General features: G+C 40.4%; 1 protein-coding gene across 1 annotated transcript; it reads left to right on the top strand.

Moving 5' to 3' along the window:
• The first annotated feature begins 3,825 nt into the window (after window positions 1-3,825).
• LOC111869565 (growth arrest and DNA damage-inducible protein GADD45 gamma) lies at window positions 3,826-9,880 on the top strand. The gene is made up of 4 exons (XM_023861192.2): window positions 3,826-4,062; window positions 5,479-5,698; window positions 6,852-7,083; window positions 9,419-9,880. The coding sequence occupies exons 1-3, from the start codon at window positions 4,025-4,027 to the stop codon at window positions 7,050-7,052; spliced, it is 459 nt and encodes a 152-aa protein (XP_023716960.1). The 5' UTR covers window positions 3,826-4,024; the 3' UTR covers window positions 7,053-7,083; window positions 9,419-9,880.
• The last annotated feature ends 2,368 nt before the right edge of the window (window positions 9,881-12,248 follow it).

The following is a 12,248-nucleotide window of genomic DNA, read 5'->3' on the forward strand; positions in this document are numbered from 1 at the left end:
TGCTCCTCGCCAGCTCAGTCATTCTTGTTATGGGCACCGCGGTACCCATATCCATATTTTTCTATCTCCGATCGTTCCAGTGTGAACAACAGTCATTTAAACACACTATTTCTAATTGTTGCTTTAATGTGCATACCGTCTAAATCCGTTGAATAGTTCTGGAGATGACACGTACAGAACAGACTGACATAACCTCACTATAATGCGTTCTTGTTAGTTCCTTTGTGCACGAATGTATTAAAACCTTGCCCTGGAACGTGACGCTGCACTCCGCACTGCAAAGTACCATGTCGCCATGTGAACAAGCGCCATGACTGTCAGCCACGACATGCTCGTACATGCATCAAGGTCATTGCTACGGACTTCTCGTAGCTCCAACGCCTTGTGAATGAAAACACGAAATCCTCAGATTTCGGTATTATTTCAGAGCTTGAACATTAATGGTTGCTTTATAATTATAATAGTACTAATTGCATCTTAACGAGGCTCACTAGGTCAGTGTATCCCAAATTAACTTGGCAACGGAACCCTTTCACACACAGCATTTTTTATTTTTTATTTTTTTCCTTGGCACTACAGCCCCATTGGGCCTAGGCCTACCTCCATGAACTTCTCCGTTCACTTCGGTTTTTCTAGATCTTACACATTCGGTAGGACTCCTTGGGCGGGTGATCAGCTCGTCGCAAGGCCTCTACCTGTACACAAACACAGAAAAATGCACATACACACAAACTAAACATCCATGCCCTGAGTGGGATTCGAACCCACGATCCCGGTTTCCAAGCGAGCGAAGACAGTACATGCCTTAGACCGCTCGGCTACCGTGACGGGCCAGCATTTTTATAGAGCTCCTAATAAAGTTCTTATATGTTGTGGCGTATAGATCCGCTGCTTCGTAAAACCCTCGAAACAATCAATGAGACAACAGTCATTGCTATGCAACGGCGCATAAACACGCCTGTACAACAATAGAGTTAATTTAGGAAACGGTGTTGTGCAACCCGTTGCTAGGTAGCTGAACAGTTGGACTACAACAATGGAAACGGGTGTTTTCTATGGGGCCCGTGCCGAGGAGTTATCTTGGAGAAAACAGTGGGCCACAGATAAAATAAAAATTCGGTGGTGCAAAAGAGAGTTCGATATATTAGAAGACGAAAAGTAGCCCCTCTACCAAACACTAATCCTTACGCCTCTCCCCTGTTCGGTAGCGAGATATGGATACTGCGGAAAGAATTACTTACTCATGGAGCTCAGCCCTCCTTGAGGAGCCGCCAATTCTGCAGCTACTCAAGAACTTCCCAGCATTTTATGGAACCCGAAGGTTCATTACCGTGTTCACAAGAGCCCTCCACTGGTCCCTATCCTGATCCAGATCAATCCAATCCATCTCATCGTATCTCTCTAAGATCCAGTTTAATATTGCCCACCCACCTACGTCTTGGTCTTTCCAGAGGTCTCTTTCCTTCTGGCTTTTCCACCAATATCCTATATGAATTCCTCTTCTCCACCATTCGTGCTATATGCCCTGCCCACCTCATCCTCCTTGATTTGATCATTCTAATTATACTCAGAGAAGAGTACAAGTTATGAAGCTCCTCATTATGCAGTTTTCTCCAACCTCCTGTTACTTCATCTCTCTTCGATCCAAGTATTCTCCTCAACACCCCGTTCTCAAACACCTTCCGTGTCCGAATATGTAAGGTCCAAAATTAATTGGCGGATGTGATTTTGTTATTGGGAGGTGATACAACTAGAACTGTCAGGCGAACTTAGTTTTGGTGCTTAGGCCACGCCCGAACACAGTCCGTTACGTATATTTCGCCACGGAACGTCTTAGTTCCGCGGAACACAGTTCGTGAATCAGTGTCGTGTAGCATATGAAATTACTCACTCAGACGTGACCGGATTTCGATCTCGTGCTTTGTGACCAGGATAATACGAAAGAACTGTAGCTGTATGGTGTGGTTCGATTTACTTTTGAGAGGAGCCTAATGTAAGGTTATAGATGAAGCTCCTACTGAGGGCCAAGGTTGTAATAACGTGCTATCATGTTAGGCCTATAGCACGTTTCAGGATCGATAGTACATGAGTGTGCGGCAATGCTGGAACCATGACTGGCAGCGAAAATCATTACCGTCGCCATCTTTGATTAGGTTCTAAACCTATTCTTGTTCCATAACTTCTCCTGACCGTCTGTTCCTTGGCAGGCCAGTTGACTTCTTCTTCTAACATGACATTCACTTGTTTTCCGTCTGTTTAGATTCTTTGCAGCTCACGGGCATAATACTTTTTGTGGTATTACCAGCAGAACCCAGGCCGGGGGGGGGACAAACTGTTATACTACTGCGTCTTATTGTCCTCTAGAGAGAATCTGCCTTCTCTCTTTAGCTTTCGTGCTTCCTGTAGCTACCTGTTACAAAGAAGAAAATCTTCGTGCAGTCTTCTGAATCATTGAAGGTAATGACCCTACATCCCCAGCGTGTTAAGATGGTAATCCTCGGAAGCACTCTATAAGAAACATCCCCCAGTCCCGCTTTTTCCGCAGCAAATCCGTCAAGGAATGTCCTGGAATAGAACTCAGACCGCAAGGGCGTGATGCTCGTGGAAGGATTCGAGTCTGCGATTCTTGGCACTCTCTTCTTCAACGAATGGGCCGACACCTTGAGACATCTGCCAAGTAATGTACCACTCGGCGTCTAGTCACATTAGCGTTGATTTATGTTAATCTGCACGACGTGAGTGGCAAGCTCCTGGAATGCATTAATTAGCATTCTGTCCGACCTTCCGGAAAACGAATTTTCTTACTGTTTAGAACTACTGAAATAACATTCTCCTTAACGTTTGAAGTGCTAATAACTATATTTCGTGCGAAAACAGTCACTAAAGACCCACCTCAGTTTCCGTGAAGAATGGTTTAGTAATCATTTATTTTTCTTCGTCTTGCCAATGGACTTTTTCCGAGAGGTTTTCGCACAAAATGCATTCCTTGGATTTCCAGTCCTAGCTGCGTATACATTAATAGATGAACGAAAAATAAACGACGTAGTAATTAAATACACGTTCGAATATTCACCGTTTATATAGAATGCTATGTTTGGGGATATGATTCCGTGGAGTTCCAACGGACTACACGGCGTTATATCCCACAACACAGAACTCTTCATAACGGCCGCTGTGAGGACCTCAAAACATACACCGTTTATGAACTTTCAATTAACAACAAAATTAGGATTCTTTAGGAGAAGAACACTTTGTGTTGAAATAATTTTTGTTTCTGTAATGAAGAAGTTCCTTCGTAATGATATTTTTGTTGTGCGAGTGTGCTCATTGCCGATCACAGTGGCCGTGCGGTGTAAAGCATGAACCGTTTTCGCCCACTCAAACACTGGGGTCGTTGGTTCGAATCCTGCTCGGTCTGTGTGCATTTATTCTATGTTTGTGTTGTTCTGTGTGTAGGTAGCGGCCTTGCGTCTAGCTGATCCCCGTCCACGGAGTCCTACCGGCTTTCTATAGGATTAATAAAAAAAGCAGCCAAGGTTCAAAGGGCCGTAAAACCAGAGAGAGAGAGAGAGAGCTATTTGTGGGTGTGTAGTAGTGAATGGGACTGGAGCATTTCGAGTGATCAATTAATAAAGCCTAGAATCCTACTATATGAAGCAGAGAGAGAGAGAGAGAGAAGTACCAGGAATTTTCTTAGCGCCGACAGTATTCGTCTGCGAAGATCTTGTTTTCCGTGAAATTCATCGTCACGTGTAAAGTGCGGGATTTCAAGCCAGGCAGGGAAAGCGCATGCGCGAGGTCGTATATATACTGTGGCTGCCGGAATGATGACGCACTTTTGAGTAACGAAGGAGGAGTTCTGTGTGTGGAAGTTGTGGATTATATAGTTTCGTGGTGCGTTAAAGGTTTTATTAAAGTCAGTGCTCGATATTGCGCTACAGTGCATCACTCAAAAGGCTTGCCCTATAAATCAATTGGACACAAGACAATTCCGCAGGAATATTTGAGCACGCAGATTCAGAAGATGACTCTGGAAGACGTCCCTGAAACAAACATGAGCAGGTAGGTCATGAAATTGACATGTACTCACACGTTCATTAGTAATATTTTCAGAATGTTACACATGTAGCAGTCTGAAAATTATATCAGAGTTAAAAATAATATACCTGTAGCCTTGAAAACACACATTCATATAGAATATAAGTGAATTGCAATATTTTAGGTGGGCACGCAATTTGCATCTAGATTAAATTATGAAACTCATTTTTATTTTTGTTTAAGTTTCTGCTTGCAATGTGCAAAATACATTGTGCTTAAAGGCTTTGTGGCTTTCTAAGCCCCTCTGGGCAAGTTCCGGCATAGTACCTGAAATTCGAGCACGGCCGGTTTATTCCACATTCTTACCAATGAAGTATTCACCAGCCCCAATGATAGTGTTATTAAATAAACGATAAATAACTTAATGCTGTACGTAATAATGTAACATGCAATCTTGCAGTAACGTAGCGTTTGGTTTGTAGAAAGTTACGTTTCATAGACCTTCATGAAATGATAGAGATTCCATAGCCTTGGAATGTTGCGCAACATTGCGCATAGCATGTTCCAGCGTGTTTGACCCGGTATCAGGTGTTGACTGAACCTGTGTTAAGGTACATATTTTCATATTATCTAATGCAACTTTTGTTTGCCCACTTAAATCTTGTCGTAATGTAATGGTGGTGTTGCTATGCGTGTCGTAGCAGAATAATTTTGAATTTAAGTGTTGCATCACACACGTAACTTGGGAAGCGGTAGGCCTGTTTTTGTTGCAGGGGTTTACATATTAATGCCGACATGTACCGTAATTCGATCCACACCTGGTTTGTGTAGAGAAAAGTAATTGAAAGAAAATTGAGATAGTGCCCATTACATAAACGAAAACTGGTGAGAGGGTTTGTTAGATCGTCCCTTGAATAGAATTTTTCGCAGCATAAATAAAATTTTACCATTTTGTGTAATTTACGAAATAATTTTGTGTACACGGTGACCGAAAAATGCTTTTTTACCAATACGTAATTATCTTTCACGGGATATTTTCAGGTCCGTGTGTATATTAATGTTATAGTTTGTTATTAGCCCGTTTAAGAAATAGTTCCAAATAGAATGTACACCAGTGCTCGAATGAAAAAATGTTTGATGTGAGAAATTTGTCACAATTCAGAGTTTAAGGCGAGGTGACTCACCTTCATGTCCCTACTGTACGTTTGAACCCTCCCTTTTCCCTTGTGCAATCAAGTGTCATAATGTTGTGCAACGTAATCACACCGTTTTGTATCAGTTCGCGCCGGCCTGTCATTGGAAGCACACGTGAGTTTGTAATTGGCAAGTGAAGTCTGCCGGCCCTTGGCACGTGTCTGAAGCAATAACCCAGATGATAATTTTAGTAACGAAGTTGAGTACCATGGAAAGAAATTAGCATTTTCTTTGTGTGATGAATAGGAAATCACTATGCAGGGCGGTGATGACCGTCTTGAGAAAAGCCCAATCCGAGAAGCGCCTCACATGTGGACTTCTGCCAGCCATCAAATTACTAGAAATGGACCCCGGAAGCGCCCTTTTCTGCATCATGCCAGAGAGCAGCCAAGGCAATGCAGCCCTTCATATACAGACTGTCTTGCTCCAGGCGTTCTGCTACGAGAATGATATCCACATCATACAGGTACATAACAGAATAATTACTGTAAGCCATTACGTGTTTCTCTTACTGGATAGTATCAGACGTGAATGCATTTCGGTTTTAAACACAATTTTAATTAGCCTGCATTAAATAACTGGGATGGTGTATTTTACATTTAAAAGTTTTTCGTTTTGAAATACAGATCTTTGTAACCGAATTATGGCCTGTATTTTTGTCAAACTGTTTTTAAAGAAGTAATTCTTTTATTTTATATCCAGCATAAGTATCGAATTCAGTTTAGCGAACTTAGGAAAAATTTTACAGTGTGGTGACAACATATTCTATGTTCTGTATTAGGGGTTTTATTTAGTTATCTTGTACAGCACAGAATGTTAAACTTGCGATAGTTTGAAATACAAAATTCATGTGGTTAACAGAAGTGCCGTGATTTGGGGGGATTCTGTGAGCAATTTGCGTTTCAGGAGTTTATTCTAGTTCCATCTCTGGATTATACTGACAACTTTTTGTTCCTTCATATTTGTAACATTAGTGGTGGTGATAAGATCTAAAAGTTTGTGAGGATGGTACATCTAAAAAGTATTATGTTTTTGGACATTATCCATCGTCCTGTCCATTTTCCTAAAAACCCACCTGTTTATTTTTCAAAACAACGTTACAGAAACTGGATTCCGTCCCCATCCTCAGGTAAAATCCGGTCCGGAGGTAAGGGCCTAGCTCTATCTATTGGGCCCAGCTGAGTACGTTTTACCTGAAGATGGAGACAGAATCGAGTCTCCGAAACACTTGTGTTTTGAAAAACAAACAGGACGGTGTTCGAGAAAATAGACAGGACAATGGATAATATCCAAAAACATAATACTTGTATTAGTGGTGATGGTTTTTTTGGTTAATATTATAGCTGTGGTCATATATATGCCTAGCATAGTCAAACTAACTTTATGTATCACTTGAGAATTTACATTTAATTATTGTCAAGTCACTGCAGTTAACTACAAATGTGTGTGGCTTACAGACTTTGAAGATGAAAGAGATTGGGTTCAGTATTAGCATGTAATATTCTGAAGGCCCTTTGCATTTATCATAACCCTGCCCAGAGTAAAGTGTTTCTGTATATACCCTGCCTCTAAATTTGACCTGCTGTTGTTAACGTTGCCCTTTTCCTATGGTTTCCCAGGTGGACAGCGCAGGAAAGCTGGGAGACATAGTAACAGGAACTCATGATGGCCCTCGCCTCGATAGTAGCTGTGTCATTGTGCATCAGCCATGGGCCACAGACCAGCCTGTGCTCTCAAAGTCAGAACAACAGTTGGTGAGATTTTGTCACAAGACTCTTGATGAATTTCCACAGCCAGTGATAAAGTTGCCAGGGCTGTGAAAGCTGCACCGAAACGCATCCTGAAAACAAGGTGCTTATCATTTCTTTTATATATGTTAACAGTCAAAGAGCTGGTAGTAGTTATGAATATTACTAGAAGATTGCAGCAAACATGCTGTTCTGTTAATATATGTTAATTATGATTTGGTAGCAAAAAATTGAAGAGTTGTAGTTACAAGTAGGACAGACAGTGGTAGGCGTATGACATGGGAAGATATGCCTACGATGTTACAGTATCTTAGTTTGCATGTAAGGCAAAGGTGAAGTTGTCCCTGTGATCATGAAGACGTATCGGAGACTGGAGGTATAGGACCACCATTCTTGACATGGGCACTACATGCAGGTGGATGGTCAGTTTCACCCCCAGGGCAATGAGCTCTCGGTATTCATTGGCTAGGAAGCTGGGTCTGCCACAGAGCCAGTCAGGATATGGTGGAGAAGGAAATATTTCTTGTTCCTGTTGGCATTTGAACCCAGGCTGCTCAGACCAATTCCATTAGTATACAGGCTGAGCTATCCCAGCAGAATTTGTGTACTTGGTATTAAAAGTTGGTTACAGACTCCTCTGTTCAGGGAGGAATTTTTAACAGTCTCTGTGGTCTAGTGGTCAGAGTTTCTGGCTACAGATCTTGTAATGATATACCTCTATAGTTACTACATGTTAATTTATCCCCTTTTTTAAATATGGGACATATAATGCTCTTTCCCCGATCTTCTGGTGTCTTTTCTTCTTCCCACACTTCATTTATAATTCTGTGGAGTGCTATTATTCCTTCTTGTCCTCCTGCCTTCAATAATTCTGCTGGTATGTTATCTCCTCCTGGTGCTTTATTTGGTTTTTGTTCCTTTAATGCTTCTTCCACTTCTTCCTTTGTTGGGTACTCTATTATCTCTTCCCCTTCTCCATCGTCTGCATTTTCTTCTTCATTGTCCTCGTTATCTTCCATATTCTGATTTTGATTTAATAATTGTTCAAAATATTCTTTCCATGTATTCATAATCTCTGTTTTATTATTTATTAGAAGCCTTTTTTGTCTCGGATAAGTTCTGTTTTTGTTTTGAAACCTTCTTTCATATATTTGATTCGACCAAAGGCATTTTTTGTTTTGTTATTTTTGAAGTCATCTTCCAGTTGCAGTAATTGCTCAATTAGAAAGGCCCGTTTCTTTTTCCTGCAAATCTTGTCTGCTTTTCTTCTTGCTTCTTTATACTCCTCATTCCTTGCTCTTGCTAGTCTTTCCATATATTTCTTATTCTTGCGGTTTATACTCCCCCTACATTCCTCGTCGAACCATTCTCTATTATCCTGTTTCTCTTGATATCCCAGAGTCTTCTCAGCTTCTATAATTATTGCGGTTTTAAAATCTACCCATATCCCTTCTACCATTACTTCTTTATTTGCTCTGTTGTCATTAATTTCTTTAATTTTATTTTGAAGTGCTTCTCTCTTATCACTCTCCATAATCTTGTCAATATTAAGTTTCTTTACATTTCTCATACTGCTTAGATCTTTGACAACTTATTTTACATCTATATTTAACCTGTACTAAGTAATGATCACTATCACAGTTGGCCCCTCTTAATGTTCTTACGTCCAGGATACTCGTCGCAAATCGCTTCTCTACATTTGGCACTAACTTAGCCGATAAGCAGCGGTCGCTTGCTCAGTACAGATCGCTTGCAGACTCAAGCCGCAGAGTTTTGTTTGTTGTTATGTGCACAAAAATGTTTCAGAGTCACAGGAATTGTGTTCTGAGTAGATTTTGTGCTCACAGTTCCCTGTTGATCAGTGACTTTGTACTAATGATAAGTAAATGCCTTATAAAAAATTGAGCTTCAGAGTTGTAAAAGAAATGTACATTTGAAGGGATGAATCTGACATGTGAATGTTGCCCAACGCACAGCTCTTTTACGTATTTTACTTCACTGACAGTGAAGGAATTGAATGTTAGCACAGTTCTGTGCTGCAGAGGCAAATTGTCATAACTCCAGTTACGCCAAAAATAGATCCCTTCAAATGAGATTCATCTATTAGTACAAAGCAGTAACCCCCAGTCAGTGAAGTTAATAAGTAATAAGTCATGTTATTGTAGCTATCAGCTTTCCTCCATTCAATGTCAAGGTCGAGAATGCGAAGAGCTATACCTCCACTTCCATATGTCTATAAAGATGTTGTTAATTACGCACAGGGACAATTTTACCATTTACCAGTTGCATCTGCCTTAGGAGAACAGAGTGTCTGTTTTATTGGTTTAGTTCAAACTTTCGAGGTTGTGAGTTCAAATTCAAGGACATTAATATCTGAAGTACAGAATTTGAATATGGCGGTCTTGTAGAATTTCAGCATATGAATATGTTTGTTGCAGGTTCTTTATGCCATGGGAGGCATTTTGCCTTCTCAAAGGGTATGCTGCCCATAATCAGGAAGGCGTACTTAACGTCACGTTTACCTGATGTTTGAGGGCAAAGCCCACATGCATGAGATGCGTTGCCACATCTTAGCATGGCCCAGTTTTGTGCTTCGGTTGGAGATCAGCCAGTGCCGTCTGAGTCTTATTTTTGGAATCCAATTCTGAGACTGACTGTGCAGTATTTCTACAGGGTGTTGTGGTTATTTTTCACTGGTGATGCTTCTCATCGATATTTGAGTGGTTATGATATAGAATAGGTTTAAGAGACTGGTCTTTGTGAAAACAGTATAACTGATGGTGAAAGAGGATGAGGAAGGAGGAGAAATATGTTACGTAGTATTGTGTATGTTACTTTATTATATAAAATAAGTAATGTATTTAAAATATAATTCAATGCCTTTTATTATATCAGATAAATAAAATATTTGAAATATAATTCTGTGCTTTATGTCAATAAGAGAGAGTCAGTAAATAGGTCACAGACTAAGGAAAACAGCTGTATTGGATGTAATAGGTTTTCTTTGTATATCACTAGGTAGCATAACAGCCTAGGAAGCTCACACACATGTTCAGAGGCTGGTTTCATTAGCCAAAATGGCGACCGCGTTTGAGGATCAAACTACCGAAGAGTAGCCTTCTGCTGTGCGTTTTTTTTTTTGTGGGCAAAATGACTCTGTGCAAAGGATGTTCATGAAGAAATTTGTCCTGTTTACCATGGGAAGAATTTGTTGCTTAAACTGGTTCAAGAAACATGGCAAACCTTTTCGAAATGATGCTTAAGTGGCTGAGAACAGTCAAAAGACTAATATGCTGGGGGTTTCAGCACGCTGGTAAAGCGGTGGGACAAGTGTATCAGTGTTGGTGGAGGATATGCCAAGAAATGACTGTTTTTCCCAGGTTCGAATATGATGTTTTACATTTTATATCCATATGTGACCTATTTACTGTCTCTCCCTCATGCATGTCATCCAAGTGACCTTATGAAAATAAAGAGCTGGATTTAGTTGGGGAACACAAGACACAAGTTTCCTAGGTACAGATACTTCAGATATGATACACATGAACCCCAAATTTGAAAAGTAGGAATGAAATTGTGTGTTGATATAGGTGTTAATGCTTTTATTGATTATATCATATGAGTATATAAAGAACCAGGCAATGTTTGTCTTGCATTTGTTCCATTCTGCATGTAAAAAGTTTTTACAGATCTTTAGTCCACATAATTTTATACTAAATGATCCCATCCCAATCTCCCTTGAGCTGTTATGTTTTACTCATGCTAGTGATAACTTTCACTAGCAACAAGCTCTTTTGACTCACATAGACGAGAGGAGGTTGAGGCATACAACAGTAGGCAGGGAGTGGAAAGCCTTGAGCATCGTCAGCACCATCCATGGGATTGCCTGCTGTGTACTCAGTATAATGATTTTTGGGGACGACATGAATACATGTTAGCCTGTAGGCTTCGATAAAAAATCAATTGTTTTTAAGTTATTTCTTAATAAACTCTGATGAAAGCAGCAGGAGTGGCCAAAGTAGTGGAATTTTATGGTGTAGTTGTCTGTTATTGAACTGAACATAGCAGTTAAGAAAGAAAAACACTGCTGAGCCACTTGAATATAAATATTTTCAAAATTTTAGTGGCTATAGACAGGGTTTGGAATGGTAATCTGATTTATTGAACTCTTAACTAGAAGTAGAGATTATGCTCTCTGTTCTACATACTTCACAAATCACTATAGGACACACACAGTCTTCTCAGAGTGTTCAGTAACAGTTGCATGGTAGCAACTTCCAATGGCGGATGTTCCCCTTCCTCTGTGTTCTCAAATGGTCTCCAGCCTCAGCTACTACCTTTTAACAGCAACAGCTCACAACGACTGAACCGCACTAGTTCTCTTGACTGGTCCTGCACGTAACATCTTGGTACGGGACCACGTAGAAAACATCCTTTAAAAATTTGTTTTAAAGTTGCTACATGTACACTGTGAGTCCTTTAAACGTATTTAAAACCACATTGTATATTACATGTTTCGACCGTCATTGGTCATCATCAGGTGTTTTAAGACTTTGTGGAGATTGCTGTGCTTGCATTTTGCACTTCTAATGCTGATGTGTAGTCCCACCACACATTCATGTTTTCCGTCGTGCTAGGTGTTTTCTCCTGCTGTGTTGTGTGTTTAAACCACGTGGAACATTAGAAGCGCAAAACAGGACGCTGACATCTCTGGGCAGGCAATAGAAGAAGAATTCATCCTTGTCTCCACAGGAACAAAATTGGTGACAAGCCACAAGATAACATTGCATTATCCATACTGATTATTCACTGAATCTCTTGTAAACTGCCTCTCATATCATGAGGAAATTTAAGTTTTGAATTCCTGGGCTGAAGGTGCTCAGGATCATGGGCCCAGGGTGGTTGACCCCACAATATGAAGTCTAGAAACAGTGCAGCCCAACCATAGAACATAAACGATTCTAATTCTGGAATGCCTCATCAAGATGGAGGTGTTACATCTCTGCTTGCCTTTGATTCATCATGCTCATTGCATCATCCCCAGTCACATGAAATCGGGATTAGGTGTTATGAAGGGAATGATGAAACTGCTGATGAAACAATGCTTGCAATGGCTATCTTCATTGTAGTAGTACTTCAAGTGAGATCCAGTTGCAGAACAGAAAAACTAAATAACAAATATGTACACAATCATCACACAGTGAAGTTCCCTGCACGTAGTTTTAGTTTCTCATGTACGTGGCATCCGTGAGAAAGTACTGTGATTGG

This window comes from Cryptotermes secundus, unplaced genomic scaffold (assembly GCF_002891405.2).
Source record: "Cryptotermes secundus unplaced genomic scaffold, Csec_1.0 scaffold463, whole genome shotgun sequence".
NCBI classification, from domain to species: Eukaryota; Metazoa; Arthropoda; class Insecta; order Blattodea; family Kalotermitidae; genus Cryptotermes; species Cryptotermes secundus.

Bases quoted from the DNA above. Each gene is read 5' to 3' on its own strand.
- LOC111869565 (XM_023861192.2), top strand. From the start codon at position 4,025: ATGACTCTGGAAGACGTCCCTGAAACAAACATGAGCAG. The intron at 4,063-5,478 runs GTAGGTCATGAA...TGTGATGAATAG, and splicing joins CCTGAAACAAACATGAGCAG to GAAATCACTATGCAGGGCGG. The intron at 5,699-6,851 runs GTACATAACAGA...ATGGTTTCCCAG, and splicing joins ATGATATCCACATCATACAG to GTGGACAGCGCAGGAAAGCT.